The sequence below is a fragment of the Fistularia commersonii genome, chromosome 14, assembly GCF_037954325.1.
Source record: "Fistularia commersonii isolate RoL2024-O1a breed Wild chromosome 14, RoL_Fcom_v1.0, whole genome shotgun sequence".
In the NCBI taxonomy this organism is placed as follows: Eukaryota; Metazoa; Chordata; class Actinopteri; order Syngnathiformes; family Fistulariidae; genus Fistularia; species Fistularia commersonii.
This window is the reverse complement of record NC_141297.1, coordinates 717,973-745,196: the sequence shown is the minus strand read 5'-3', so window position 1 is coordinate 745,196 and position 27,224 is coordinate 717,973. Positions and strand designations below refer to the sequence as shown.

The 27,224-nt window shown below is 57.0% G+C and overlaps 1 protein-coding gene across 4 annotated transcripts; it reads right to left on the bottom strand.

The window, feature by feature from the left end:
* Positions 1-262: 262 nt before the first annotated feature.
* Positions 263-25,593, bottom strand: iqsec2b (IQ motif and Sec7 domain ArfGEF 2b). Of its 4 annotated transcripts, XM_086158870.1 has the most exons (15): positions 25,021-25,593; positions 17,829-18,005; positions 10,987-11,287; positions 10,580-10,897; positions 8,972-10,026; positions 8,716-8,877; positions 7,157-7,279; positions 6,889-7,055; positions 6,486-6,625; positions 6,274-6,399; positions 5,577-5,676; positions 5,319-5,480; positions 5,007-5,201; positions 4,775-4,824; positions 265-3,456 (listed from the first exon to the last, which is right to left on the bottom strand). In XM_086158870.1, exons 1-15 carry the CDS (start codon positions 25,461-25,463, stop codon positions 2,284-2,286), a joined length of 4,692 nt encoding a protein of 1,563 aa, XP_086014996.1. In that variant the 5' UTR covers positions 25,464-25,593; the 3' UTR covers positions 265-2,283. The 4 variants fall into 4 exon arrangements, with proteins under 4 accessions (XP_086014992.1, XP_086014993.1, XP_086014994.1 ...); XM_086158866.1 differs by lacking the exon at positions 17,829-18,005 and having other exon boundaries at positions 263-3,456; XM_086158867.1 differs by lacking the exon at positions 17,829-18,005 and having other exon boundaries at positions 263-3,456; positions 6,501-6,625.
* Positions 25,594-27,224: the final 1,631 nt, after the last annotated feature.

Genomic DNA, 27,224 nt, shown 5'->3' with positions numbered 1-27,224 from the left:
ATATATATATATATATATATATGTATACATCTTTAGGGCAGAAGTAAGTAAAGCATATAAAAAATAAATCTTTAAAACACTGAAATAAATATCTTCCAATGTACTTAACAAATATCATGGACACGTTTCTCACCATTTTTTATGCAAATCAAAAGCTAACGCTAACATCAATAAAGCATCAAAGATAACACACACTCACGCACACACACACACACACACACACACACACACACACACACATGTGCGCACACATGGCGCTTCACTGCAAGGACACTTTAATTTATCAGAAGCAATAAATATTCACATCTCGGTTCTCTACTCTTCCAGCACACGCAATACACAAAGAAAAAAAGGGGAAATCATCTCTTTAAAATAATCACCGGTGAGTGGAAGCGTGGTGAGCTGGAGGCCTGGAGGCCCCGGCGCTGCCGCTCGCGCTAACACTCTCAAATAATGAGGAAAAGAAAAAAAACAAGTGCATTTTTTTTTCCATTTCCACCTGACGTTTCCTATCCCTGCCCGCTGTGTGTATGTACATACGTAAGTGGCACTGACATGCACGCACCTGGATACAGAGTGTGTGTGTGTGTGTATGAGTGTGTGTGTGTGTGTGTGTGTGTGTGTGTGTGTGTGTGTGTGTTGTCGTCCCGGTGCGGTGACAAGAAGCCTATGTATAATATAATATGTACATTCAGGTTTATACAGTACAATCTATTCAGTAAGTGCAGATATATTCATGCAAGAAGAGTCAAAAAAAGGACGCCATTAAAGGAAAAGGTTTGTCGACGACGTCCGACGCCCTCCGAGCCTCCGCTCGCTTTTCGTCCCTTTCGCCGTCGGATCGGAAACGCCTTTGAAAGTGCGCTTCCCGTTTGCGTGCGGCGGCGCGAGGCCGAGCTCCGCCGCAGAGAGCGGGGTGCCGTTCGGACCCGCGGGATCGTTTACATTCTGGACTCGGGCGGGACGAACGGAACCGGGAGCCCTCGGTACTGAGAAGAGGTGGGGTCGAGGGGTCGGAGGGAAAAGGCCGCCTCCGACTTAAGACACCACGTGTGCAAAAAGAAGAAAAAAAAACCCACGCGTCTCCGAAACACAGGAAAAGACAGGAGGACGAGGACGGGGCCGCGGCCGGAGGGTCGGAGGGACCTTCGCGGAAAAGTCGGAGCGAGGCGTCGAGACTCACCCTGCAAGCTCAAGCTCCGTTTTGAAAAAGCTGTCGGTCGCGTTTTCGGATCGGTCGGAGCCGAGCGTCCCTCGTCTCTTTTTTTTTTTTTTTTTTTTTTTTTTGACACAAGTTATTAAAAAGACCGGCTGAATGGAAACAACGGAAGTAAATCACACTTCACGTGTCAGAGCCCCCCCCGACGGCAAAGCGAGGGGACCCGGACGTGCACACTCTCTATGACCCTGTACAAACATCTGCTGATATAGCTAATCACTGATCAAAACAAGTATCGGACGATATTCATCAAACTCACGGCGGGTATATTTTAATATCGATAAAACAGCGAGAAGCTTCAGAAACATTCAAAATAGATTATTGGGCGTGTCGCTGAGGGAGGCGCCGCAGAGCCGGGGAGCCCTGCACCGCTTTTTGTTTGCTTTTAAAAAAGTTCTTAAGACAAAGCGCGGGACGTCTGCAGGCCTTCGTCCCCCTGGACCGAAGTCGGCGGCGGCGAGGGGCGGTGAGGGGCGGCGAGGGGCGGCGGGGTTCGCGGCCGAGCCGCCGCGCCCCGGAGGATATTATTGCAAAGTCACGGGAGCGTTTCTGCAGCTGTGAAGCGTCTGGTTGGCGGCTGCCTCCCGGCGCTTGGGTCTCGGTTGACATCCCTGCCGGTTCCTCCGGTGCGGCTCCGGCGGGCGGGTTCACGCCTGCACGCCTCGGTTCTTCACACAGAAATAATCTCACACGGACTCAACTGGACGTCAAACAACTCCGACTCGGGAAAAAATACCCAGGTGTAGATTTCGTTTCATCTTAAATGATATGGCTATTGGCTTCTTGGATCGCGTGTGCGTCGCGTGTGCGTCGTGCGTGCGTCTTATGTGTGCGTGCGTGTGCGTGCGTGTGTGTGTGTGTGTGTGTGTGTGTCGGGGTTCGCGCACGTTAGCTTTCCCTGGGCGCGTCCGCCTACATGTGCGGGAACCGCAGGTGGAAGTAGCAGAGGCGGAGCAAACTGCGCTTCCTCTTGTCGCCGGCGCTGCTGTCGGCGCGGGCCGACCTGGCGCCGGCCTCCCCCGGCCTGTCGTCCGACCTCTGACCCCGGGGGCCCCAAGTCCTGCTCACACCACGGTGCTTATCCGGTTGATAGGCTTGGATTTGGAGCTGCCCCCGGTACCGGTCGCCCCGGCCGCCGTCGCCTGCGGCCCCTGCGGAGGCTGCCCGGGGGGGTGGGGGGGGAGAGGGGAGAGAGGCGTAAGAGGGGTAAGGGGGGACGAAGGGGGGGGTAAAGGGGAGTGCGGCGGGGGAGGGGGGATAGAAGAAAGAGGAGGGTACTGGGGCAGATACTGGGCGGCGGACGCTACGTGGTGCGCATTGACGGAGGCGGACGGCAGGCTGTGGGGCAGCGTGCCGAAGATGAAGTGCGTCTGGTGGGCGGGGTGGCTGGCGGGGTGCGGCGTGTGCACGTGTCCGGGGTGGGTTTGGGAGTGTGCGTGGGGGTGCGGGTGGGAGTGCGACAGGGTCAGCGGCGGCTTGGCGCCGGGGCCGCCACCCCCTCTGATGGAGTGTGTGGGCGGCGCGTGGTACAGGGCAAACTGGGGGTTCGGGGAGTGTTGGGAGAGAGGAGAAAGGGGGGGGGGACACCCCACCACCATGTTGGCGAAGCGACCCGGAAACCCATGCTGGGAGAGCTGGGAGAGATGGGCCAGCGGCGGGTGGTGGCCGAGCGGCGGGCGACACGGCAGCGGGCCTCTCTGTATAGTAAGGGGGGGCGCGCCCGGCAGAGGCGGCGGGCCAGCTTGGACGTGGTAGCGATGGTGATGGTAGTAAGGCGGCGGAGGCTGCACGGTAGCCGCGTGACAGTACTGCGCGTGCAGCGCCTGGATCTTGGAAGGTCCCCCATCCAGCTGCTGGCACAGGGATGAAGGGGAGTGAGGAGGGGGTCCTCCCGAGGTCGGCGGGGGCACGGGGGCGGGGTAGGGTGGCCCCGGTGGGATGAGGGGCCCCGGCGGTTTGGCGCGTTTGCTGCCGAAGAGCGAGCCCAGGAAAGAGCCGCTGTTGTTGGCGGCGCTCCCCCCGGGGACGCTCCCCGCTCCCGCTCTCTCTGCACTGCTGGAGGCTCCCCCGACCGCCGTCCCAGCAGTGGTGTGTTGCTGCCCCGGCCCACCCCCCATCCCCGTCCCGGGGCTCAGGATGGGGCGATGAGGCCGGAAGTCTTCTGTGGCGTAGCAGCCGGGAACCACGCCGGGCAGAGGGTAGCGCTGGTGAGGCTGGGGGCTGCTAACGATGGAGCCCTGAGGGGACAGAGTCACCGTTCCATCAAGGAATCCACGGCCGGCGGGAGATACTTAAACACCGGAGCCGGAGCCGTGCAGCCGTGCAGCCGTGCAGCCGTGCAGCCGTGCAGCCGTGCACAGGACAGACGGGACACTCACGCACTGACTCATGCACACGCTCCACGCCCGCCGGCGGAGGCGGACGTGGACGACAGAAAGCCATGCCGACAGGGAAGGCGGGTGAGCTAAAGCGGGGGTTTCTGAAAAGCGGTTCCGCGGATCTCCGGGAGAATCCTCTGGATCGGGGGTCGGCAACCCCATCTTTACGCCGCGGCTCCGAGCGGCTCGGGAAAATAAATGATAAATATTGAATTGAAGTGTATTTCATTTGTGTTAATTCCTTTTTTTAACTTTTAGTTCTAAGTTGGAAGATTATTGTGATCTTGAAATATTAAATAAAATTAGATTTATTATTTTTCCCCGCTCAAAATAACGTCACACTGGCAGAAGCCGGTAAAGTCCCGATGTGCAGATGCTGTGCGCAGAAGTTCAGGAGCAGAAGTCCCATAAACCAGGTAAAATAAATATTTATGAAGATATTTTGCAAATATTTATTTCTTATTGTTACTGACACAGTGATTTTTTTCCAGATTTATTTTTAAAATTCAGATCAAGGCTCCGCTACACGCTCTGAAAGCCCAAAGCTCAAAATGAGTTCATTACATAAATAATATTTAATTTCTCTGTAATACTTTGTGAATTTCAGAAGCAACACACGACACACTTGTTTATACAAAGTGTAAAGGTAATAAAAAGCAATATATGCAGCGGCACCTTTATTTTAGATGTCAAAAAGCAATTGCGGCTCCCGGTGTTTTCTTTTCCGAGGAAACCGGGTCCAAATGGCTCTTTGGGTGTTACGGGTTGCCGACCCCTGGACTAGAAGAATCCTCCGGAAGAGTCCTCTGGGCGTCCCGGCTCGGTCGTCGGCTCTGCCGGGAAGCCCGGACGACTCTCCCGACCTCGGGAGGGAAGCCGAGTTTTACCGCCTCGCTTCTTTTCGCATCGTCATTCGGGTTCGTGGCGACTTTAACGACGACCGCGCCCTCGACGAAGGCACTGCTTCTGATTCTCCCTCGTCCCAGAGTACCAGATGTTCTCCGGACGAGGGCGCGCCTTGGAAACGATTCATTAGCCGCACATTTAACTCTCGGGTGCCTCGGCTTCAATCGCGGTTTCCTAGGACGCCCCGCCCGGCGACGGAGGCTCGACCCGCGGGTCCGGAACACAAGACGACGTTTAAGAACCGCCGCGCCAAGGCGTCGGTGCGACTTACTTCCATGGTACTGTCCAGGGAACCGACACTGTTCCTGCGACCACGTTTCCCTGTACCTCGCCGGGGAAAGTCAAGTTAGCAAAGAGAGAGAGTTAGCTTTGGAGATGTTAAAGAGAGAAACGCATGAGCGGCGCCTGAACGTTAGCGAGAGAGGAAGCCGCGGAGACAGAATGAAGTCATTGTGGAAACGGCCGCCCGCCGGGTAAACGGGCAGAGGCGGTCTGAGTCTCACCTGTGTCTGATAGATCCCTGAGAGATGAACTGAGCGCGGTGCGTTTGAGACCCTCACCCACTGAGCAGTTGTCATCAAAACTCGTCCTCCCCAGCGTGCCATTCACAACATCACCCTTCGCTCCGGCGCCGCCGCCGACCACGCCGCCGCTGAGCAGGCCGGGCCGCATCACGCCCTTCTGCTTCTCCAGCTCGGCTGCGTTTCAATCGGAAGACAACCGGAGGTCACGGCGCCCGGCGAACCAACCGTTCTCGCGACGGGACACGGAAGCGGCCGGCGTTCGCGGCGGCCGCCACCGGATGGCGCACTTACACTCCACTCGGTATTTCTCCATCTCTTGCACTTCGGCGACGCTCTCCCTGAGGTCGCTGACGAAGCGGGTGCGGTCCTGCTGACTGGGCGCCATGAAGACGATGAGGACCTTCCTCTCCCCGCCCAGGACCGCTGAGGTCAGGCGAATGCCGTGAGGGTAGTCTGAGACACAGAGAGCGCCAGAAATCAAAAGCTTTCGTCGCCGCAAAGGACGTTTGAGAAAACTCGGGAGGTGTCGGAGGAAACGCCGCCGCTTACATGAGTTCTGGAACATGTGCACTTGCATCTCAACCAACGGGAAAGATTGTCTGAAACTGTAAGTCACTGAAGTTTTCTTCTTCTGGAAGATCTTGGTTACCTGACGCACAAGACAGACGGCTCGTTTAACCTCCCGGACGATGCGACCGACTTCCGATCGGGTGCAGAAAGAACATTCGAGGACCTACGTTCGATTCAATCTGATCGATACGAAGGGAAACGGCCTCGAACTTCCACCCCGCGTTCCGTCGGCAGGCTTCGGGAAGCCGCTGCCGATTGGCTACTGAGTTTTGGGGCGACGGCTTGACGGACCAGAAGACGGAGAAGCCGCCCGCCCGGAAGCGCCGACATTGGACGAGCTGCCTTGTAGAATCACGTGTCTGAGCTTGTCGGATTTTCTCCGAGGTCTTGGCTCCGTCGGTCGTCGGGCCGAAACTCGGTAGCCAATCGGCAGGCGGCCTCCGAAGGCCCGCCAAGGACCGCGGCGTTGCTAGATAATGTCGGCGGAGGCTCTCGGCCGTCCAGGCGACGGTCGATCCTTGTCAAAACCTTCTCCTCGCGGCCACCGACCGTCTTATTCGACAGACATTTACCCCGAAACCAACAGTCTCGGTGAGCCGAGCGCCTCGAAACCCCGACGGAACTCGATCGGATCCGCCGAAACACGCTTTTGAAAGGAGAAAGGTGACGGTCGTACCACCAGAAGGTCGTTGAAAAGGAAGACCTCCCTCTGATGCACTCCTGTTCTCTGAGGCCTGTTGGGGTCGGGCACCTCGTACAGCTGGCAGCAACACACCAGCCTGCGATGGGGGAGGGACAGCACCTGCGGAGAAGGACACGGGAAGTGAACGTACCGCGAGACGTGGCGACGGCTGCTCTCAGAACAGCAGCCGGGAGAAAGAAACTCACAGGCTTCTTGCCCACAATGACTCTCTCCACTGCCTGAACTTGGGATACGTGGTCGTCGTTGGTCCGGAGCTCCCATTTCTGGATTCGCTGGTAGATCCCGACAAGTAGGTCCCTGGGTATGTCCTGGCCGTTGTCCACCCCTTGGGTGCAGGAGGAGGAAGAAGAAGAAGAAGAAGAAGAAGAAGAAGAAGAGGAGGGCGTGAATGATCCAAACAGCAACAGGAATCACATGTTGTGTAGACGTGCCAAATGAATAGGGACACAACTGAACCTCCAATGTCTTTGTTACATCACATACACCCACCCACACACACACACACACACACACACACACGCACAGTATCATCCGTCCTCTGCTATGTTTTCATGGATAAAATGAGAGAGCGTCTCCATCGAGCAGCACCTCTGAGATTCTTGATGAAGTCCTCCAGCTTCATCTTCCTCTCCGCTTTGACGTTGGGACTGTACATGTCCGTGTTCAAGAGGATGATGGCGAAGGCCAGGATGAAGATGGTGTCGGGGTTCTGGAACTGCCGAACCAGGATGGGATTGCAGACGCAGTATCTCTGACTGCGGAGAAGCAGAAGGATCAGACGCCGCCATCTTTCCCGTGGTTAGTCTTTACTCGCGTCCCGACCTCTGGCCGGAGCGCCGGCGCCACAGACACAAACCTGAACGCCTCGATGAGCCTCTCCACTTTCTGAGCCTCTCCTTGAACCTTAATCTGTGCCTGGAACTTCCTCAGGGCGTCATCCAGGTCCATACCTGAGAAGTCCATCTCGTCCACCACGCAGCTGCAGGAAACAGGAACAGCGGAGCTCAGTCCCGCCCCTTGTTTCGCCCGATAATACTTAGCTCGGTTCCCCGGCGTCGCTAACAACCCCGCGCCGGGTTCTAGAACGGTTCCGGTCCAGACACGTGGAGTTTGGCGCCGGCTGTGCCTCGCCAATGTGGTCTTACTGGGAATAACCCACTTTGGCTGATATGTTTCTCCGGTGAATAGAACCCGTCCTCCTCGTGGCCTCGCCGCGGCGAAGTACGACTCGAAGGAACCGAACGAGGCCGACCGGATTTTCGGGAGAACGTTCCCGTCGGCGTATAATCCCAGGGTTCTCCGGCTCGGAGCGACGCCTTCGTACCGAAGCGAACGGCCTTCCGTGCTGCACGGACTCCGGCTTGGAAAGAACAAACCTTTTCTTTGCAGAGTTCGCAATTGTTTGGCAACTTCTAACAACATCATCTTTTCTGGTACTAGTACTAGAAAGGAAGCCCCTTCGTTTGCCCCCCTCGGGTGGCCTCTGTCCAGGTTACTCCTGCAAGCTGGAGACAGAACTGGTCACGAAGGGATTCACTTTGAAGTCATAATTCTAATCTGCGGCTGGCAAGCACTTTTATTCCTGAAGGACTTTACGTCACGTCTACAGATGAACCCAGAGGCGGCTGTGGGTTGGTTTCCAAAAGGAGGGCTGGGGAAACTTAATCCACACGATTCCAGATCGCGCAGCGGCAAACTACGGCCCGTCGGGCTTGTAATCCGGCACGCCGAACTGGGAATTTCATAAAGTTAAATCTCATTTATTTCACCCTTTCTCTGTAATGCCCGCGTTCGTTATAAACATCGACGTTTGTTGGTGTGTTACTCTTTATCTCCCTTTTTCACTTTGCTGTTTCTTCTTCTGTAAAAGTGAGCGGATCAAGGAAGCGGGCCGCGGTCGCCGAGCGTTAAATAACAAAATGTTTTCACCAAAGTCCGATCAACGGCCCGATACGGCGAGAAACTGCTGCGCTTTTCAAAGAATCCAATATCAGCGCGCTAGCTATGCTAGTTAGCGGTCAACATGAGAACGGGCGGCCTCGGCTCAGAGATCGGCGGCCAATTGCCAGACTCGGCGAAAGGTTTTCACTCCCAAACCGCCATTTGCCCTCCGAATGAGCGATTAGCCTCGTTTGTAAACCTCCAGAGGACGGCGCCAGTATTTGTTTCGACCTCCAAACACCGAGGAAACCCGACGCAACTGGTCCTGAGGACATCCTGAGAACGGCCACAACAAAAGTAACTCCGGACTCTGACGCCCACTGGAAAAAATGTCCAAATCCTTGTCGTGGTTGGATTTGACACGTTCTCGTATTCTAGTCTACCCGCGTTCACGCGAATCCTCCCTCCGCGGTTCTTTCTGACGCCATTTCGCCCGCCGCGCTCGACCTGGATCTTTCTACGACGGGTTCTCACTCCAGGACGTCTTTGTTGAACTGCTTCTGTCGGTTCCCCAGGAACTCTCCGATCATCTGCCTGCTCAGACCCTTGCGCTCCAGGATGAAGCGAGCGATCCCCACCGGCGTGTCCGACACGAAGCCTCTCTCGATCAGGTACTGGATCCCCTTCTCCGGCTTCCTGAAAGAGTCGGGACGAAGGCAGAGTGAGCGGCGGATTCGGGGCCGGCGGCGCCGGAAAACACCGGCGGAGGCTCCCGGACGGAAGGTCTCACTTGTTGAAGAGGTTGAGGCCGATGCGATACTGGCGTCTCTGCACCACGTCGCTGTTGAAGGGCGGCGAGTCCCAGCTGTGGCGGCTCTCCCTCTGGTAGGTCTGCTTGCCCAGAGGAGGCAGCGGCTCTCGCAGGCTGTCCTGGGACGAGGAGCCGGAGCTGCAGTTCACCGTCTCGTTGGAGTTGGTGGTGGAGTTGAGGGAGTCGTTGTCTCCGTCGGAGCAGCACGGCTGCTCCAGGCCGCCCGAGGGCAGGGCTGCGGAGGAAGACGATGACAGAGGGGTGGTGGGCGGCTGCTGGGGAGACGAGGAGGAAGAGGGCGTGTCCGGGTATTGGTGGTGGTGTACGGGGTGGTGGTGATGGTGGTGGTGTGCCGCCACCTGGTGAGGGATGTGTGCGGGCAGGGCTCTGCCGGGCGCTCGGATCTGACCTTGGGCGGCCGCCGTGGAGGACGGGCGGGCGCCCGCGTTGGGGGAATGTTTGAGGGTTCCCTGAGGAGATCCGGCTCCCGCCCCGGGCTCCTGCTCGTAGACCAGCTGCCTGGTCAGGGAGCCGCGGTCCGAGCGGTCGCTCATGTCCACCGAGCTGTCGCTGGGCGGCTCGATGGTGAGGAGGGGCAGATGGGCGCCCCTCAAGCGGTAGTCCCTGCATTCGGTGCACGGGGTGCTGCGCCGGCTGTTGCCGCTGCCCCCGCCTTCGGTGTCCCTGCTGTCCTCCCGTCCCCCGACGCCCCCGCCGGGACCCCAGTACTCCGTATCGGTGCTGCTGGGGGCCCGGTCCAGGGAGAGCGGCGAGGACGGCATCCCGTCGTCCATGTAAAGAGTCACGTCGCTGTAGGAGGTGGCCGTGCTGTCGCCGTGCATGCTGAGGCCGCCGCCGGCTCCCCTGGCTCGATCGCCCAGCCCCCTCTGCGAGGAAGGGTTGCTGCCGCTGCTCCAAACGCACTCGCCGAAGTCCTCGCCCATCCCGCCGCCCTCCCTGCTGCCCTCCTGGGAGTCATCGCGCCCCGAGCGGCAGGTGAGGGCGTCGTCGATGGAGTCGGCCAGGGACTTCACCTGCGGGGGACACGGCGGAGAGCTGTTGAAACCTCCTCGGCTCCGGCGACCGAAAGACAAACCGCCCTCGGAAAAACGTCCGGGAGGTTCGACGGCGGCGCGATCGAGTTCCGAGTCCGAGGCCGCTCTCGTTCGACGAGCGACGGCGAGTCTCTCATGACGGAGCCAGAGGAGATCCTCCGTCTCGTCCGTTTCCCTCTTTCTCGGGACCTGAAATAAATCTCGTTTAAAAATAATCGGCGGCGGCGTTTCCTCCCAGGAACCGCGGGCCGATGAGTCAACATCATCCGCGGACGGTTTTAGGAAAATCTTCACGTGACGGCTCTTCGCGGGGGGAGGAACCTCAGAACGTGGCCGGAGGAACCTCTCGGCGGAAAGACTCTAACCCGGGATCCGGAAGCGTTCATTTCCAGAACACCTCCGCACTTGAATGACCCCGGGGTTTTATTCCGGGCCGAGCCGGATCGGCTTCTCCCTCCGCTGACGCTTGGAGCGCACCGAGCCTCCGACCGGCCCGTAAGAGCCAAGGAAGAAAAACAAGAAGCCACGGTACCTGCTTGGAGAAGCTGTCCTCCAGGTGGGTGTAGTCGCCCGGCCGGTCCGGGTCGGGGGAATGGGGCGGTCCGATGGCCACGCTGTGGGTGAAGCTGGTCTGCGTCTGGGCCTGCTGCTGAGGCTGACGCTCGTCGAAGGAATACTGGAGTCTCATGTTGGAGAGGATGATGCGGCGCGTCATGCGGCTCTCTGAGGCGGAGCTTCGTAGGCGCTCGAAATTCTTGTTCATGCGATACTGTCTGAAGGCCGTCTGGATGGTTCTGGCGGCGCGACGACTCACAAAAGAGCCGCCGTACTTTCTCTCCAGCATCTCCACCTGGCAGAGGAGAGGGGAGACGCAAGGTCACCGACGTCCGGGTTCGCTCGCGGAGAAAAACTCGGCTCGGATCTCGACGGCGGCGTCACCTTCTTATCCTGCAGGTCCGTGGAGAGCTCGTAACTGTCCGAGAGCGCCTTGCACCTCTTGTTCTCCTCCTCCTCTTGTTTGCGGAGCGCCAGGCTGGCGGGCTGGTGGCGCGTTCGCAGCACCCAGGCCAGGCTGGCCGGACCGGAGGTCGGCGCGCACGAAGGGCCCCTGGAGGCCGAGGGAGCGCCGCCGCCGCCGCCGCCGTCACTGTAGCGCTCCGAGCCTCGGACGTAAGACGTCTGGCCGAAGGGACTGTCTTTGTGGACGCCCGTCGGCGGACACTGGGACTCCCCTTCCACACTGCACAGGGAAAACACAGAACGCTGACACGTTACAGCCGACGCCCACAGGGCCTCCGAAATACCGATTTCCGAGGATCACGGCCGGGAGAAAAGACGGCACGGCGGACGCCGACCGGCAGATCCAGTCACCGGGGGGGGCAGAGGTTCCCCTCGGACAGAAGGGGGTTCCACGGAGGCGTCCCCCCCTCGTCTCCTCACATCATCCAGACCACTTTCAGTTCCCTCTAAAGAAGGGACTTTACTTGAAGCTCATTCGCTCCGCAGGCTCCGCCCCCAGCTGTGCGGTGCACTGCCGAACACGCCATCCTAGTCTAGACCGGACGGCGCTAACCAAACAGATCGCGTCCCGTGAACCTCCCGCATGTGCTTGGACTGGAGGAACCCAGAGAACCCTGAGGAGCCCCACGCAGGAGAACATGGACGCTCCACGCAGGGAGGCCGTCTTGCAGCGAGGTGGGGGAGCTGAGCGCCGCCCAAAAAAAGAAGTGATTACTTCTAAACAAGGAAGGAGCCGTGGCCTGCGGACCATCTGACCCGGAGATCCCTTCGGCTCTGGAACGCAGAGGAGGCCGACGAATTCGCTGAGAGAAACGAAAGAATGACAGGAAAACAACAGGAAACGCGGCGGACCGACAGAGCCGAGGGCGCAGCGTCCGCGGCGCCGACGGAACAGATTAACCGTGTTTTTACACTCGCCAAATCGGGCGCCGGATCATGAAATATTCAGAATGAAGTATCACCCCGGGGGGAAAGAACCCCGACTCCCTGGAGAGTTTGCAGACGGGGAACTGACCGTCTCCCGGCGGGCCGCATGGCGGACGAGCATCGGGGACGGTACGGCGTCCGCGAATCCCTTCCTCTACATTGTTGTGTGGCTGCCGGAGCGAGGCGGAGAAGGTCCAGGAGGAGACACGTGAGAGCGGGGCGGCCGGGCTTCACGTCTGAGGCGCGGACCTCCGGACGCCGCCGTCCAGGGTCCGTCTCCGGTCCAACCTTCCCTGTTTACGGAGAAAAGCCGCGGGCGGCGGGTCGCTCCCGGGCCGCGCCCCCTTCGGTCCATCCCATAATGCTCCGTTGTCAGGGATACTCCTTCCCGAAGCCTTCGCCGTGGTTCTGCTATCTGATGGGGACCCGTCCAGGCGAGGTCTTGTTTGGTTCCTCCCATCCTCTCCCCGGCCGCCGGCCTCCACGTCACGCTTCCTGAAGCCCGAGGCGGCGTGGCGAGGACGTTCCCGGGTGGCTGCGAGCGTCGCCGTGGCGTTCCGGTGAAGGACGCCATTTTAATCCGAGCGCCGCAAACCCCGAGAGAAGTTCGAGAACGAGAAGTTCTGGTATCTTTAAAAACTAGGAGGGTTGGCGGGACGGGAGGAGGGAACAGATGGAGAGCATTATGGAGGAGGAAGGCGCACAATGCAGCCTCTTTCAGCAGGATATCCTGTGCCTGCGGCGCCGGCGACCCGCGCACGACCCGTGCGCGACCCGCGCACGACCAGCGCGACCCCCGGCCGAGATGTTTACACCAGGGCGTTCCCCTCGACCCCTTGGAGAAGATCTCCCTCCAGAGGAGGTCCCTTTCACGCCACGGTTTGCCGAAGCACTCGGGAAACGTCGCCGTGGCGATAAGAAAGGGGTTTCTTGCCTCGTCTCCAACAGGTCTTTGTGTTATTTCTTTATTTTCCTTCCGTACGGCTTCGTTTATCATTCCTCCTCCTCCTCCGCTCCTTAAATAGAGAAGCCGAGCAGAGGGAGGGGGTTGCTTGGTGACGGTTGCCGTGGGACCTTCGTGGGCGGCGAGGCAGTTGTTCGGATGAGAAGCGCGGTTGCCATGACGATGTATTGACTGTGATCACCTTTGAGGTGGGTGTTGGAGATGCTCCGCAGGTTGTGAATGACGGTCCACATAACGCTGGTCTTCTGGCCGACGCCGCGTGCGAGGTTTGCGTCTTCGCGGCGGACGCCGTCCACGCAGGCGGACGTCAGCAGATGCCATTTCCATTCTTCTGAGTCACACGCTCTGAAAATAATCACGCGGCGACAAAGTCTTCTCAAGCTTGTGTCTGAACGCCGGCCGGACCTGGACCTCCGGGAGCTTCATCCCACAGGGATTTGAGGGCAAGTCGGTCCTCGTTCCCCGTGAGATCCATCTCCAGAACCTTCGATCACAGGGCCTCGTGCAGAGACGTCCGACCCGGGTCCATCATCATGTTTGTGGAACCTGGAGAACCCTGAAGAAGCCCACGCAGACACGAGGAGGCCATGGGCGGCCCACACTCCAAGACCTCCTGCGGGATGTGGATGGAAACCATTCCATCATCCGTCAGAAGATCCTGTTTGATGGAACGTACCACGTTCAAGGAATGCACCACCGCACCCCTCCATCTGCAGACAGCTTCTCAACTCGTGTGTGTGTGTGTGTGTGTGTGTGTGTGTGTTTCCACAAGTCCTTGAGCAGCGTGAAGGAAGCCTTTCATTTGAGTTAATGGCTAGATTTATCTTGAGGGTTCTCAGCTTCAAACCTCTGAGTAGGTCGTGTTCCTCGGAGCATCAGAGCATTTTGTAAGTCGCTTTGGATAAAAGCGTCTGCTAGATGACTTGTAATGTGATGTATCCGTGGAGCAGGTCCAGGCCAGGAACCTCCAGAACCACCACCAGGAGGTGTGGACCTCCCGTGCAGGTACTCCACGGAGCGCCGCTATGTTTTTTCGCCGCCAGCTCGAACCACGTTGCCGCGGGAAACGCCGGCGGCGCCGCCTGGTTCCAGGCCCGGTTCTCCCCGGGGGCTCTGGAGCAGAGCTCCAACGCCGGGCTGAAGCTGGAACAGATGGGTGGAATCCAGGAAACACCAGGAGATGTTCAGGAATGGAGAAGAACTGGGTGAAGCACCAGTGGAGTGGAGATGATGAAGATTCCACTGTCCATCACTGACGCAGCACTGATGTACTGTCAACACTTGTGTGTGTGTGTGTGTGTGTGTGTGTGTGTGTGTGTGTGTGTGTGTGTGTGTGTGTGTGTGTGTGGCTCCTGCATCGACCTCCCAGCAGGTTAGAGCAACCTGACATTCAGGTGTCAATCATCCACCCACTCACCCCTTGACTGCATTCCACTTCCTACACACCTCCATCTTCACTCCAACCTCATCTCCTCATCTCTGGTGTGTGTGTGTATGTATGTGTGTGTGTGTGTGTGTGTGTGTTAGGAAGCTTCTGTTCTCCGGCACAGTACAAGACTTCACCCAGAACATCCACGCTCTCAGGCAACAAAGACTTTCGGAGAGGAAACAGTGGAAGGGTTCTTCTTCTCAGGTCGGATCACTGCTGACACACACACACACACACACAGACAGACAGACACACACACACACACACACACACACACATACACACAGCAGCAGCAGAGAGTGCCTTCACTTATATAACCCTCTCCTTGCCGCGCCGGCCGAGGTTTAAAGTCCCGTCAACTGCAGGACCGAACCCGAGGTGGTTCCTCACGTCGGCCTGGACCTTCATCCGGGAACACGACGCTCTTCCTCCTTCGACCGCCCCGTCCGACACGTCCCGCAGGCCGCCATCGCCATGGCGACAGGCCGGCGCCCACAACGGAAAAATGCCTCCACCTCAAACCCTCCTCACTTCACCGCAGAAGATACAGACAAGGACGGGAGATCTTACCATGCTGCTACTGTCAGAGAGGTCTCTCAGTCACTGCAGCAACACAAACACACCGACATACACACACCCACACACACCCACATACCCACCACCCCGCCCCCACACACACACACACACACACACACACGCACACACACTCGCCCTGCAGATCTGCACAGGCTACATTCTTGGCAGTCCTTTGGCATCCGAGCTCCTCGGCTGCAGATGCACTGTCACACCGATTACACAACCGCCTGGCACACACACACACACACACACACACACACACACACACACACACACACACACACACACACACACACACACACTAGGATGTGTGCATACCTGCAGGCGTGTGGTGGTTTATTAGGACCGGGTGAGGAGCAGCTTATTAGGTGCGTGTTTTTCCTGTTGTTCTGGAAAGCGAGGGTTGGGAGATGCAGAACAAGGTCACATGACGGAATGAGCAGAACCTCGACACACCAACTGTGTGTGCCAACTGTACATCAAAATCCACAGGTTCAGGTGTGTGTGTGTGTGTGTGTGTGTGTGCGTGGGGGCGGGGGGGGGGGGGGGGGGGGGGTGTTCCAGAAGAAAGAGCATCAGCGGCCTTTAAGGAACTACAGGTCTTTATTTTGATTGACAGGAGCAGTAGCTCAACTATAGGCTGTATCAAACAGGAAGTTGGGGACGGCGTGGAAATGGAAGCAGGAGGCGACAGGAGGCGACAGGAGGCAATGGGAGGTGGCGGGAGGCGGCGGTAGACGCCGCACCGTCACGGCTGACGAGCGGCGGCCGAGCTCATCCGCCGCCACGTGACTCAACTAGAACGTCCCGGAGAGGCAGCAGAGAACGGCTGATGAAGACACAGTCTGACAACTTGATGGGAGTAAAGAAGCAAACTGAAGGGGGGGGGGGGGGGGGGGGGGCTCCAGTGTAGATTTCTCTGCAGAAAGCGCACACACACACACACACACATACACACATAAAAACACACACACACGTGTGCGCTACGTGGAGACAGATGTGGTTGTGCTTTGGTTGCAGGTTGGGCTCCTGGAGGTCAGCGGGAGGAGGGGCTGCTGCAGCCTGAAGCAGAGCAACAGAACTGGTGGGCGCCCTCGTCCTCCTCTCTGGGGGGGGGCGGGGCAAGAGGGGGGCAAGAGGGGGGCGAGAGGGGGGCGAGAGGGGGGCAAGAAGGGGGCAAGAGGGGGGCGAGAGGGGCGACAACAGAGACAAAAAACAGAGAAGTGAAAAACATAAAAGCGTCACACACGCGCACATTTGTGCGAAGCAGAGCAAGCAAACAGGTGAGAGATGAGTGTGTGTGTGTGTGTGAGTGGGGGGGAGCTTCACACACACCTTCATTACCAGGGTGGGGGTCGGGGGTCGGGGGGGGGGCATGCACGTGCCTGCTGAGGCCATGAGAGGGCAGTGTTGGAGCTTCAACCAGCAGGTGGAAACCACAGGACTTGAGGGGAGAAGAGTGTCAGTCCACCTTCTGAAGGTGCGCACACACACACACACACACACACACACACACACACACACACACACACACACACACACACACACACACATATTCACATACAGCCAGGTGTCGGGGGTGGGTGGGGGGTGCAGGAGCAGGGTTCCCCTGACATGACCACAACAGCAACTATATCTGGGAGTAGATGAACATCTGTCAAGTGGACCACACATACACACCTGTGGTGTGATGGTTGTGTGTCACCTTGCAGTCGTAACCTAGCAACGCAGTCGTAACCTAGCAACGCAGTCATAACGTAGTAACGACGCACTAATAACATAGTAACAAAACAGTAACCACACAGTAATAACGTAGTAGCAACGCAGTCATAACGTAGTAACAACGCAGTCATAATGTAGTAACAACGTAGTAACAACGTAGTCGTAATGTAGTAACAACGCAGTAATAACGTAGTAGCAACGCAGTCATAACGTAGTAACAACGCAGTAATAACGTAGTAACAACGCAGTCATAACGTAGTAACACTGCAGTCATAACATAGTAACAACGCAGTAATAATGTAGTAGCAACGTAGTCATAACGAAGTAACAACGCAGTAATAACGTAGTAACAACGCAGTCATAACGTAGTAACAACGCAGTCATAACGTAGTAACAACGTAGTAATAACGTAGTAACAACGCAGTCATAACGGAGTAACAACGCAGTCATAACGTAGTAACAACGCAGTCATAACGTAGTAACAACGTAGTAATAATGTAGTAACAACGCAGTCATAACGTAGTAACAACGTAGTAATAATGTAGTAACAACGCAGTCATAACGTAGTAACAACGCAGTCATAACGTAGTAACAACGTAGTAATAACGTAGTAACAACGCAGTCATAACGGAGTAACAACGCAGTCATAACGTAGTAACAACGCAGTCATAACGTAGTAACAACGCAGTCATAACGTAGTAATAATGTAGTAACAACGCAGTCATAACGTAGTAACAACGCAGTCATAACGTAGTAACAATGTAGTAATAATGTAGTAACAACGTAGTAATAATGTAGTAACAACGCAGTCATAACGTAGTAACAACGTAGTAATAATGTAGTAATAATGTAGTAACAGTAATAACACTGCTGGATCTCCACCAGCCAGAAGGTCCGGCGGTGTGAAAGGCTTCTCCTGCTCTGGTGTTCTCCACCTCTGCAGGTCCTCCTCACCTGCCGGTATCTAAACCCGAGGAACACGCTGGAGGCGTAAGGAGGTCGGCCATCTGAGGCGAGGGAACCCTGAGGAGCAGCAGGCGCGTCGGGAGGCGGGGAGAAGGAGCAGAAGAAGAAGAAGAAGAAGAAGAAGAAGAAGGTCCACCCGGACCAGGAGGGGACGTCCGGCCCCGCCGAGGGCCTTACCTGTCCTCCTGCCGGGGGTCGGGGTCAGCGGGGTCGGCGGACGGGCAGCAGTACTGATGGAGGCTGACGAAGCCGTGAACGCTCAGACTGGTGGGGAAGGGGGCGCCGGGGGCGGAGCCTCCCGACGGCGTGGACGGCAACGAGGTGGGCGGGCCCGACAGCGACCACGGACGCACACTGAGAGGCAGGAGGCGGAGCAGACACACACACACACACACACACACACAGACACACACACACACACACACACACACAGAAAGCTATGAGACAAACAGTCAGCAGCAAAGCAGAAACACTCCTCACGGTGGGAATGGCAGCAGGAGCGATGGCACATTTACAAGAAGAGATGATGTGTGACACTTTCTGCACCATACGCTAACGTAGCTAACGTGGCTAACACCCCCGTCTCCATGGAGACGGGGAAACGCAACACTTCTGCGCGTTAAGGTTGCCGTCGGTTCACCGTGCAACGGCGGGTCCGACATCAGCAATGGATGAGATGATGCAAACAGATACTATGCTAACATGCTAACAGAGTTGATGCTTAAAGGGATGCTAACCAAGGGGATGCTAGCATTACATTACAGTCATTTAGCAGATGCTTTTATCCAAAGCGACTTACAGCGTTGATGCTGAAAGGGATGCTAACTGGCTAACTAAAATCATGCAATCAGAGTAAATAATTAAAAGGGATCCTAAGTGAAATGATGGTCACAGAGTTGATGTTTAAAGGGATGCTAACTGAGGTGATGCTTAAAGGGATGCTAACTGAGGTGATGCTAACAGAGTTTATGCTTAAAGGCATGCTAACTGTGATGATGCTAACAGAGTTGATGCTTAGAAGGATGCTAACTGAGGTGATGCTAGCATTACATTAAATTACATTACAGTCATTTGGCAGATGCTTTTATCCAAAGCGACTTACAAAATGCGTTGATGCTAAAAGGGATGCTAACTGGCTGACTGAAATTATGCAAACAGAGTAAATAATTAGTAGGGATCCTAAGTGAAATGATGGTCACAGAGTTGATGCTTAACGGGATGCAAACCGAGGTGATGCTAACAGAGTTGATGCTTAAAAGGATGCTAACTGAGGTGATGCAAACAGAGTTGATGCTTAAAAGGGATCCTAAGTGAAATGATGGTCACAGAGTTGATGCTTAAAGGGATGCTAACTGGGGTGATGCTAACAGAGCTGATGATTAAAGGGATGCTAACTGGGGTGATGCTAACAGAGCTGATGATTAAAGGGATGCTAACTCAGGTGATGCTAACAGAGCTGATGCTTCAAGGGATGCTAACTCAGGTGATGCTACAAAGATGATGCACAGATATGATGCTAACTGAGATGATGGTCCCCCAGGATGGTGGGGGGGCGTCTCTGCTCCGTCCCCCTATGATTCTGGTGCGTTTGAGGTCCAGGCCAGAACCGGGTCGCCTTCCGGAGCTCAGGAGCGAGGTCGCCCTGACGGCGGGCCGCGGCTGCTGAGCGCTAAACTTTTGCTCGACACTCGAGCGCTGCGACGGATTACGTAAAGCCGACCGGCGGCGGATCCTCCTAATGCATCCCAAAGTGCACCGGTAGCACAAAAGCCTCTCAGGGTCCTTCCAGCGGCCGGGATTAGAGATGTTCCATCTGCAGAAGGCGAGCGAACGGCTGAAGAGCGAGATTAGCATGTAAATGGCCGACAGCTGCCGTCAAGGACGCGCGCTCCCCATCATTTAGCCAGGAAGTAGAGGAAACGGCGAGCGGCGAGCTACTTCAGCTGCACTCGCTTCCCGACGGGAAGGAGAAGAGCGACGTCCTGTCAGAGCCGGGACTTCAGAGTTGTGTCACACACACACACTGCCGTGCACTATTCAGCCACCAGGGGGCGCCGGCTCGCATTCCAGGAAGTAGCATCCTCCCTTTAGCTTAGCATTCTCACAGGCAGTGATGTGCACCTCCAGCTCCTCAATCAAAACAATCCACCGAAGGAGAAGAAGAGGAAGACGACGTGGACGCCATGGAGGTGGAAGCTGCCACAGGATCATGGAATAATATCCATGGACCATCAGGTGGTCTGAAGAGGTTTTATCTTCTCTGCAGTGTGAAGAACCCCAAGAGCTGTCTCCACACTTGTTCTGGTCCAAAATGTAGATGTTCCTCTGCGAGTCCTGGAAACCCTCTGAGGCGTAGCAGGACAGAAGAGCTCGGACCTCTTCGTCACTCCATCTCTGGCTGCGTCTGTTCATTTTGTCCAAGAAAACATCTGAGCAGAGACCAGGAGAGCTTTGAGTCTGCAGACCAGAAGAAGTATCTCATGGACGTGGCTTATGAGTTCCACCAATCGGTGAGCACCTTTCAGGTCCGATGGGGCCGTAAGAAGACCATGCTTCGGAGCAGGAGCGGAGATGGTTCAAGTCGCACCAACCAATCACAAACACACACACACACACACACACACACACACACACACACCTGGGGGGGGGGGTTGCTTCTCAGAAGGTTCTGATGAACCTGCTGACCTGCTCAGGTTTGGACTCAGATCTGAGACAATGTGGTGTTACGTAAACTCAGAGGCACGCAGGCAGCCTCCTCCTCCTCCTCCTCCTCCTCCTCCTCTTCTTCTTCTTCTTCTTCTTCTTCTTCTTCTTCTTCTTCTTCTTCTTCTTCTTCTTCTTCTTCTTCTTCTTCTTCTTCTTCTTCTTCTTTTTCTTCTTGTTCTTCTTCTTCTTCTTCTTCTTCTTCTACTTCTTCTTCGCCAAATATTGCTTCCTCCTCCCTGGCATTAAGTGGCGGGAAAACAAAAGGACGTGATCGGGGTGGAGGGGAGAAGCTGGAGGGGAAGCAGCGCAGGAGGTGGCGTTTATTTAAAGCAACGTTCTGACGGAGGCTGGATGCAACCAGAGAAGAGTGGGAGGTGGACGATGGAGGAGTGTAAGGGTGAACGCCGTCAGGAGGTGGGCAGGATGTTCCTCGTGCAGGAGGATCTCCACCTGTAGATCCTCCAGCAGAGGAGGAAGTGGGAGCACCTCCTCCTCCTCCGTCCACAGCATCTCCACCTCCTCCACCTCCTCCTCCCCCTCCATCCACAGCATCTCCACCAGCATCTCCTCCACCTCTTCCTCCTCCTCCGTCCATCCCTGGCTTTCCAGCAGGCTTGTGTCTCCTGCTGCTTGGCAACGGTGCGTCCTGTCTGCGTGGGCGCTCTGCCGTCAAGGCGCCAGGGTAAGAGTGGCTGCTGGGGGGAGTTACATCAGCAGGGGGGCAACTACTCCTTTAAGGGAGAGGGGGAGGGGGTCTGATCGGGGTCAAAGGTCGGCGGCGGCGGCAAAGGACGGACGGACGGACGCCACATCACAACTTTTCAATGAACCCCCCCAAACACACACACACACACACCCCGCCCACAGAGTTCTTCACAGAAGAGCTTGCAGTGTTCCCACGGTAACCACTCTGCCGACTACACCGCCGGAAAAATGTGCGCGTGACTGTTCTCACACACACACACACACACACACACACACACTGGCTTGAGACTGAAGGTGTAAAATCACCTGGTGACCCCCACTACGTTCATCTATCAAGGTGTGTGTGTGTGTGTGTGTGTCATCATACACTCTTATTTCCCACTGCAGCTGCAGATCCAAAGCTGCGGGGGGGTGAAGGTGGTGTGAGAGGAGGAACCTTGACGGGAACGTCGTCTCCAAACCACCTTGAGGACAGCTTTGGTTTCCACGGCAACCGTGGCGGTGGCGGCGGTCCAAGGACGCACCGCTTCCTGGGAGAAACTTTTTACCGCCCCGATCATTCACTCCTCTCCGATCGCCGGATCAATACCGATCCAATATTCCCACCGCTCAGATGACCGGCGCCCCCCCACCCCCGTCCAGCAAAGGATGGCCGATAAAGAAATTCAGAAAATGCATGGTGAGTAAAGGGATGACAAAAAAAGCCGCCTACAGCCAGTTTCCTCCTACACACACACACACACACACACACACACACACACACACACACACACACACACACACACATACACACACACACAACATCTAAGTGTACGCCAAGCCGAACCGCAGCATCTGCGGCTACTTCAGTGCAGACCTGAACTGAATCCACCACATCGCAGTTGTGTGTGTGTGTGTGTGTGTGTGTGTGTGTGTGTGTGTGTGTGTGTGTGTGTGTGTGTGTGTGTGGTGTTTGTTGGGGGGGGGGGCAGACCCTCTCCTGTCACATTAGTGCAGGTCAGAGGAGCAACATTCACACACTTTCCCAGGATGGGGGGGCTGTTAATGGTTCATCTTCATTCTAGGAGAGGTTTACAGGAATAATAAATAATACGTTAATAAAAATAGCAATAATAATAATAATAACGAGGATTGAAAGGCGCGGCTGAGAAGAGGGGAAGAGGAAGAGCAACACAGAAGTCATTTCTGCAGCTTCTCTGAGTCATATCTGCAGCAGTGGGAAAGAGAAGCAGCGAGTGTGTGTGTTTGTATGTATGCATGTATGTGTGTGTGTGTGTGTGTGTGTGTGTGTGTGCGTGGGTATGTGTGGGGGGGGTGGAGGGGGGCGGGGTTACGTGTAGTAGAGCTATTCAAAATTAGCAAATTAAGCCGCTCGTGAAACGAAAAGCCCGATCGCTCTGGTCGGTGTTGTCGGTGAGCGTCAGGGAGCAAGTACCCGTGATGCCCGGGGGGGCAGGGGGGCAGGGAGGGCGGGGGGGGTAAATGGACGGGGGGGGGGTAAATGGTCGGGGGGGCAATTCAGCTTCTAAAACACTCACCGCCACCGTGAAAGCGAAGCGGCGGGTTGAGAGAAGCTGGCCGTTATGTAATAACACCACTCTGGAAGCCGCTGACCCCCCCCCCCCTCCCCCCCCCCCCTCCTGCGAGCAGCTGCGTGATGAAGATCTTCCCCCGGGGGAGCGTTTGTGCAATCATCTGACAAAGAGCCCGTATCGGTGTTTAATCCCGCACGGCCCACAGATCACACCGTATTACAAAGGTGTAATAACAGCGTTATTGCAACGTCAGAGAACTTCCAGCGTGGCTGCATGAAGCCACCGCTGGTGGTTATCGGAGGCTAACGGGAGCTGAGGAGCCGAGGACCTCCTCTCCATGATGGACGGCAAGATGATGCTGCTCACGGCTCCGCTAGCGTGTTTCGGGGAACCCTCGGCGAAACGAGGGGGCCCGAACCGAAGCCCCGCCTCCTTCCGCTAGCATTTCTAGCACGCCGACACGTTCTTGCTAATGCTAACCTCATTCTGCCGACGCTAATCTCCATTTCTGTGCATCGAGAAACAAACGGCGTGCCGTGCGTTAGCTCGCGTAGGCGGCACGCGATGACGAGCCGCTTCCTCCGCTCCGCGTTTATAACGCACTGTGGTTGGTCGGAGCCGTCGCCATGGAAACCCAACATTCCCGGTTGAACTCCCGAGATCCGCCGAGGCTTCTGGAAGTGTCATTGAGCAAGAACTGGCTGCTCAGGCCTGATGCATGAAGGTCATGGAGGGTTGGACTGGCCTTCATCCTCCTCTTCTTCATCCTCTTCTTCTTCTTCTTCTTCTTCTTCTTCTTCTTCTTCTTCATCTTCTTCTGCTTCTTCATCTTCTTCTTCTTCTTCTTCTTCCACTATCTTCATGTCTTCACCTGACCTGGTGGGGAAACCTCCCCCCATGGAGTCACATGGTCCAGAGATGGCGCTCTGGGTTACAGGTAGCTGGCTCACATTATCAGCAGACACACACACACACACACACACACACACACACACACACAGGTGCACATTCACACCAGTCATTATCACCCCCTGCAGCCGTGGGATTTACAATCGGACCCCGGTGGTCAACCTCACGCACACACACTCGGGTCGTGCACGTGCAGCGGCCGTGAAGAGCGTGGTTACGTAAAGCCGTGCACTGGTGCGACCTCTCCTGAGAGGCCGCCTGAATCCAGCCTGCTAATGGCGAGCGGCGTCCTGGACTTCGCCGTCAAGCACGACTCCGGCCGGCGGCGTCAGCGAGCATTGTTCACGCTGCCATTAAGGGGGGGGGGGTAAGATGGGTGGTGGTGGGGGGGTAGATGGGTGGGGGGGGGGGGGTAGATGGGGGGGGGGCTATTAAGGGCATCTGTTTACATGCTCCCCTGGGGGGCGGCGGCATTCTGATGCAGCGCCAGTTATGCACAGCCAAACACAACTAACTATCACATAGAAAGGGGGGCAGGACTGTGTGTGTGTGTGTGTGTGTGTGTGTGTGTGTGTGTGTGTGTGGGTGTGTGGGTGTGTGGGTGTGTGGGTGTGTGTGTGTGTGTGTGGGGGGGGGAAACGGGGGGGGGGGGGGGAGACATGAGGAAGTCGGACTAATTATCCCAAACCAAAGGCTGATCCCCCCCCATCTCCTCCACGCTCCCTGTGGACAGATGGCTGATCAGTGTGTGTGTTCCATCTCCTCTTTTAGACACAGCCCCCCCCCACACACTCTCACACACACACACACATAAACACACACACACACACCTTCTTACCCCCCCTCCATGGGCGACCTCGGCCCGGGCGGAGCTGAGTCACAGCCGGACAGGGACAATATGGCCGGAACCACTGAGAACACTTGATTGGATGTGACAGTCATGTGTGTGTGTGTGTGTGTGTTTTATGTGTGTGTTTGTGTGTTTTATGTGTGTGTGTGTTTGTGTGTGTGTTGGGGGGGGTCCATCCTAAGCTAGCTCTGGGGGCAATTAGCCAGGGAAGATCAGCAAGATCCACATCCATGATTCATTGGTGTTGAACACCCACATAAATAACCAATATCTGCTTGGCTTCGGTGACTAAGCCCCCCCCCCCGCGGCCCCCCGCGGCCCCCCGCGGCCCCCCAGGAGCAGGAGCGGGGGCCCGAGAGGCGGACAGCTGAGGGAAGGAATGACAACTGCAGCGGATGAGGGACTGGGTCCGGTCTGAGTCACAAAACACACAGTGACAGGCAGCAGAGGATGTGTGGGAAACGGTAATACCACGGTAATAACATGGTCAGAACTGGTGATCGGTGTGTGTGTAAGTGTGTGTGTGTGTGTGTGTGAGCCCCTCTCTGCTTGCGTGGTGTTGGTGTGTGTGGTTCCGTCGGCAGAGGCCTCTCGCCCCCGCCTGGTTTTATAAGAGTGTAATTACACGGCCAGCCCCCCCAGGAGGCCCCGATGGAGGACTTACTTCCTGCGGACGGCGTTGCCGACGGTTCCAGCGGTTCCGGCGGCGCCGGTGGCGTCGGTGCTGTCGGAGCGCTCGGGCCGGTCCCGCTCGGCGGCGGCGGCGGACCCGCAGGAGAGGCCCCGGGTCAGCCGGCCGTGGCTCCGCCTCTCCCTGCCGGGCGCCGCCGACGGGCCGGCGGCCGGCTGGCTCGGGAGGCCGCCCCCGTTCCCGGGGAGGGACGGGGGCCGGCCGTGGTCGTGGTTCTGCTCGGGGGCGTCGGCGGGCCGGGGGCCGCGGTCCCCCCTCAGGTCCCGGTTCTCCTGGCTGACCCGGTCCAGCTGGCCCTCCAGCTCCTCGATGCGGCGCCGCTGCGTCTCCAGGAGCTTGGCCTGGCTCTCGATGATGTTGTTGAGCTCCAGCAGATACTCCACCGCCCGGTTGGGGCTCTCCGGGCCGGTCTCCATGGCGACCGCCCCGGCGCCGGGGGGGCCCGGATCCGCCCCCCCCCCACCAGCCCAGGCGAGTTGGGGGGAGGGAGGGACCGAGAAGGCTAGGTGCGAGGCGGGGCCGGGTCGCGGGCGCTCCAAAACAGGAAGTCACGGACAGGAAGCGGCGTGCGCCTCAGGAGCACCGCATCACCCCGACGACCATCAGCGCATGTCAGCGGCCTGCGGCGTCACGGCAACCAACGCCAGAGGGGGGGGGGGGCCGACCCTCGCCGGGCCCTGAAGCGGCGGCCATGTCCAACACCCGGGCCGGCTCTGGGGGGGGGGGTCATGGCGGGCTGAGGAGGAGCAGGAGGTCCTTACAGGTCCTTGCAGGTTCTAGGAGGTTCTAGGAGGTTCTAGGAGGTTCTCCTGTCTGGATGAAGAACAGCAATGAAGACACTTCTGAGGAGGACAGGAGAAGAAACGCTCAGTTAGTCCTGAAACATCTCAGATGGGCTCCGGCCTCCTGGGAAGGGGGTGGGTGGGGGGGGGGGGGAGGGGAGGGGAGGGGGAGGTCCGGGTCCGGGTTCGGGTCCGGTTCCTGTTCCGGTTCTGTCTCAGGCTCTGAAGATCAGTCGTTACATAAGTGAGGAGGAGGCGCTCCTCCACGCAGGTCCACGCAGGACTCCCGCCGGCGCCTTCAACCCATGGCGCGGGAAGTGCGCGTGGGGGTCGCGGGGTGGGGGGGGCGTGGGGGTCTGGGCGAGCTGGACTGCATCCGGTCCCCACCAACTACATCCTTCCACTTCCACGGAGCTTCTCCCACGTCACGTGTCTTCGCGGGGAACCGCGCATCCGGCGGGAACCCGCGGCTCCGCGCCGCGCAGGAGAACTGCGCGCCCGCCAGGTAACTAGTAACTAAGTAACTAAGTAATCTCGACTTCCGGAGAGTGTCGGTGTGTTGTTGAAATCTCGGAGCGCGTTTGTCGATCGGAAAAGGGAAAAAAAAAAAAGAAAAAACAATGATCGATCAACCGGGATCGATCCCCGCGGCCCCGCCGGTCCGGTTCGTCCGTCCGCGGCGCGGGATCCGGACCGCAGAGCTGCGTGTCGCCTCTCCCACGGAGCGCGTCTGCGTGAAGCTGCCCGCAGCGGAAAACAACTTCCGGTGGAGACTGTCAAAATAAAAGAGACGAGGCGGCGAACCGGAAGGAGCGGCCGCCATGGAAACACAACAAACACACACACGGAAGATAGATAGATGGATGGATGGATGGATGGATGGATGGATGGATGGATGGATGGATGGATAGATAGATAGATAGATAGATAGATAGATAGATAGATAGATAGATAGATAGATAGATAGATAGATAGATAGATAGACATTTTCCATTATTTTCATCTTCCCAGTCTTGTTTTTTCACTCTTGCTCATCTTCTCCTTCTTCTCCTCAGGGCCCTCAGCCATGATCACCAGCCTCCATCCAACCCTCTCGTCTAAGTCCAGCAAACCTCCCGTCTTCTCCTCCTCCATCCATAAACCTCCTCCCAGGTCCTCCTCCATCCCTCCTCTGTCCACTGTGACTTGATCTCCAGAACATCTACCATGGCCTCCTTCCTCCTCGGGGTGAGCAGATGTTCCTGAGGACCTCTCTTCTCTTCTCTTCTCTTCTCTTCTCTTCTCTTCTCTTCTCTTCACTTTTCTTTTCTTTTATTTTCTTTTCTTTTCTTCCGGCTTTTATTGTGAAGGCCTTTGCCATTTCCGGTTTCCAGCTTCACGCGCCCCGGGAACCCT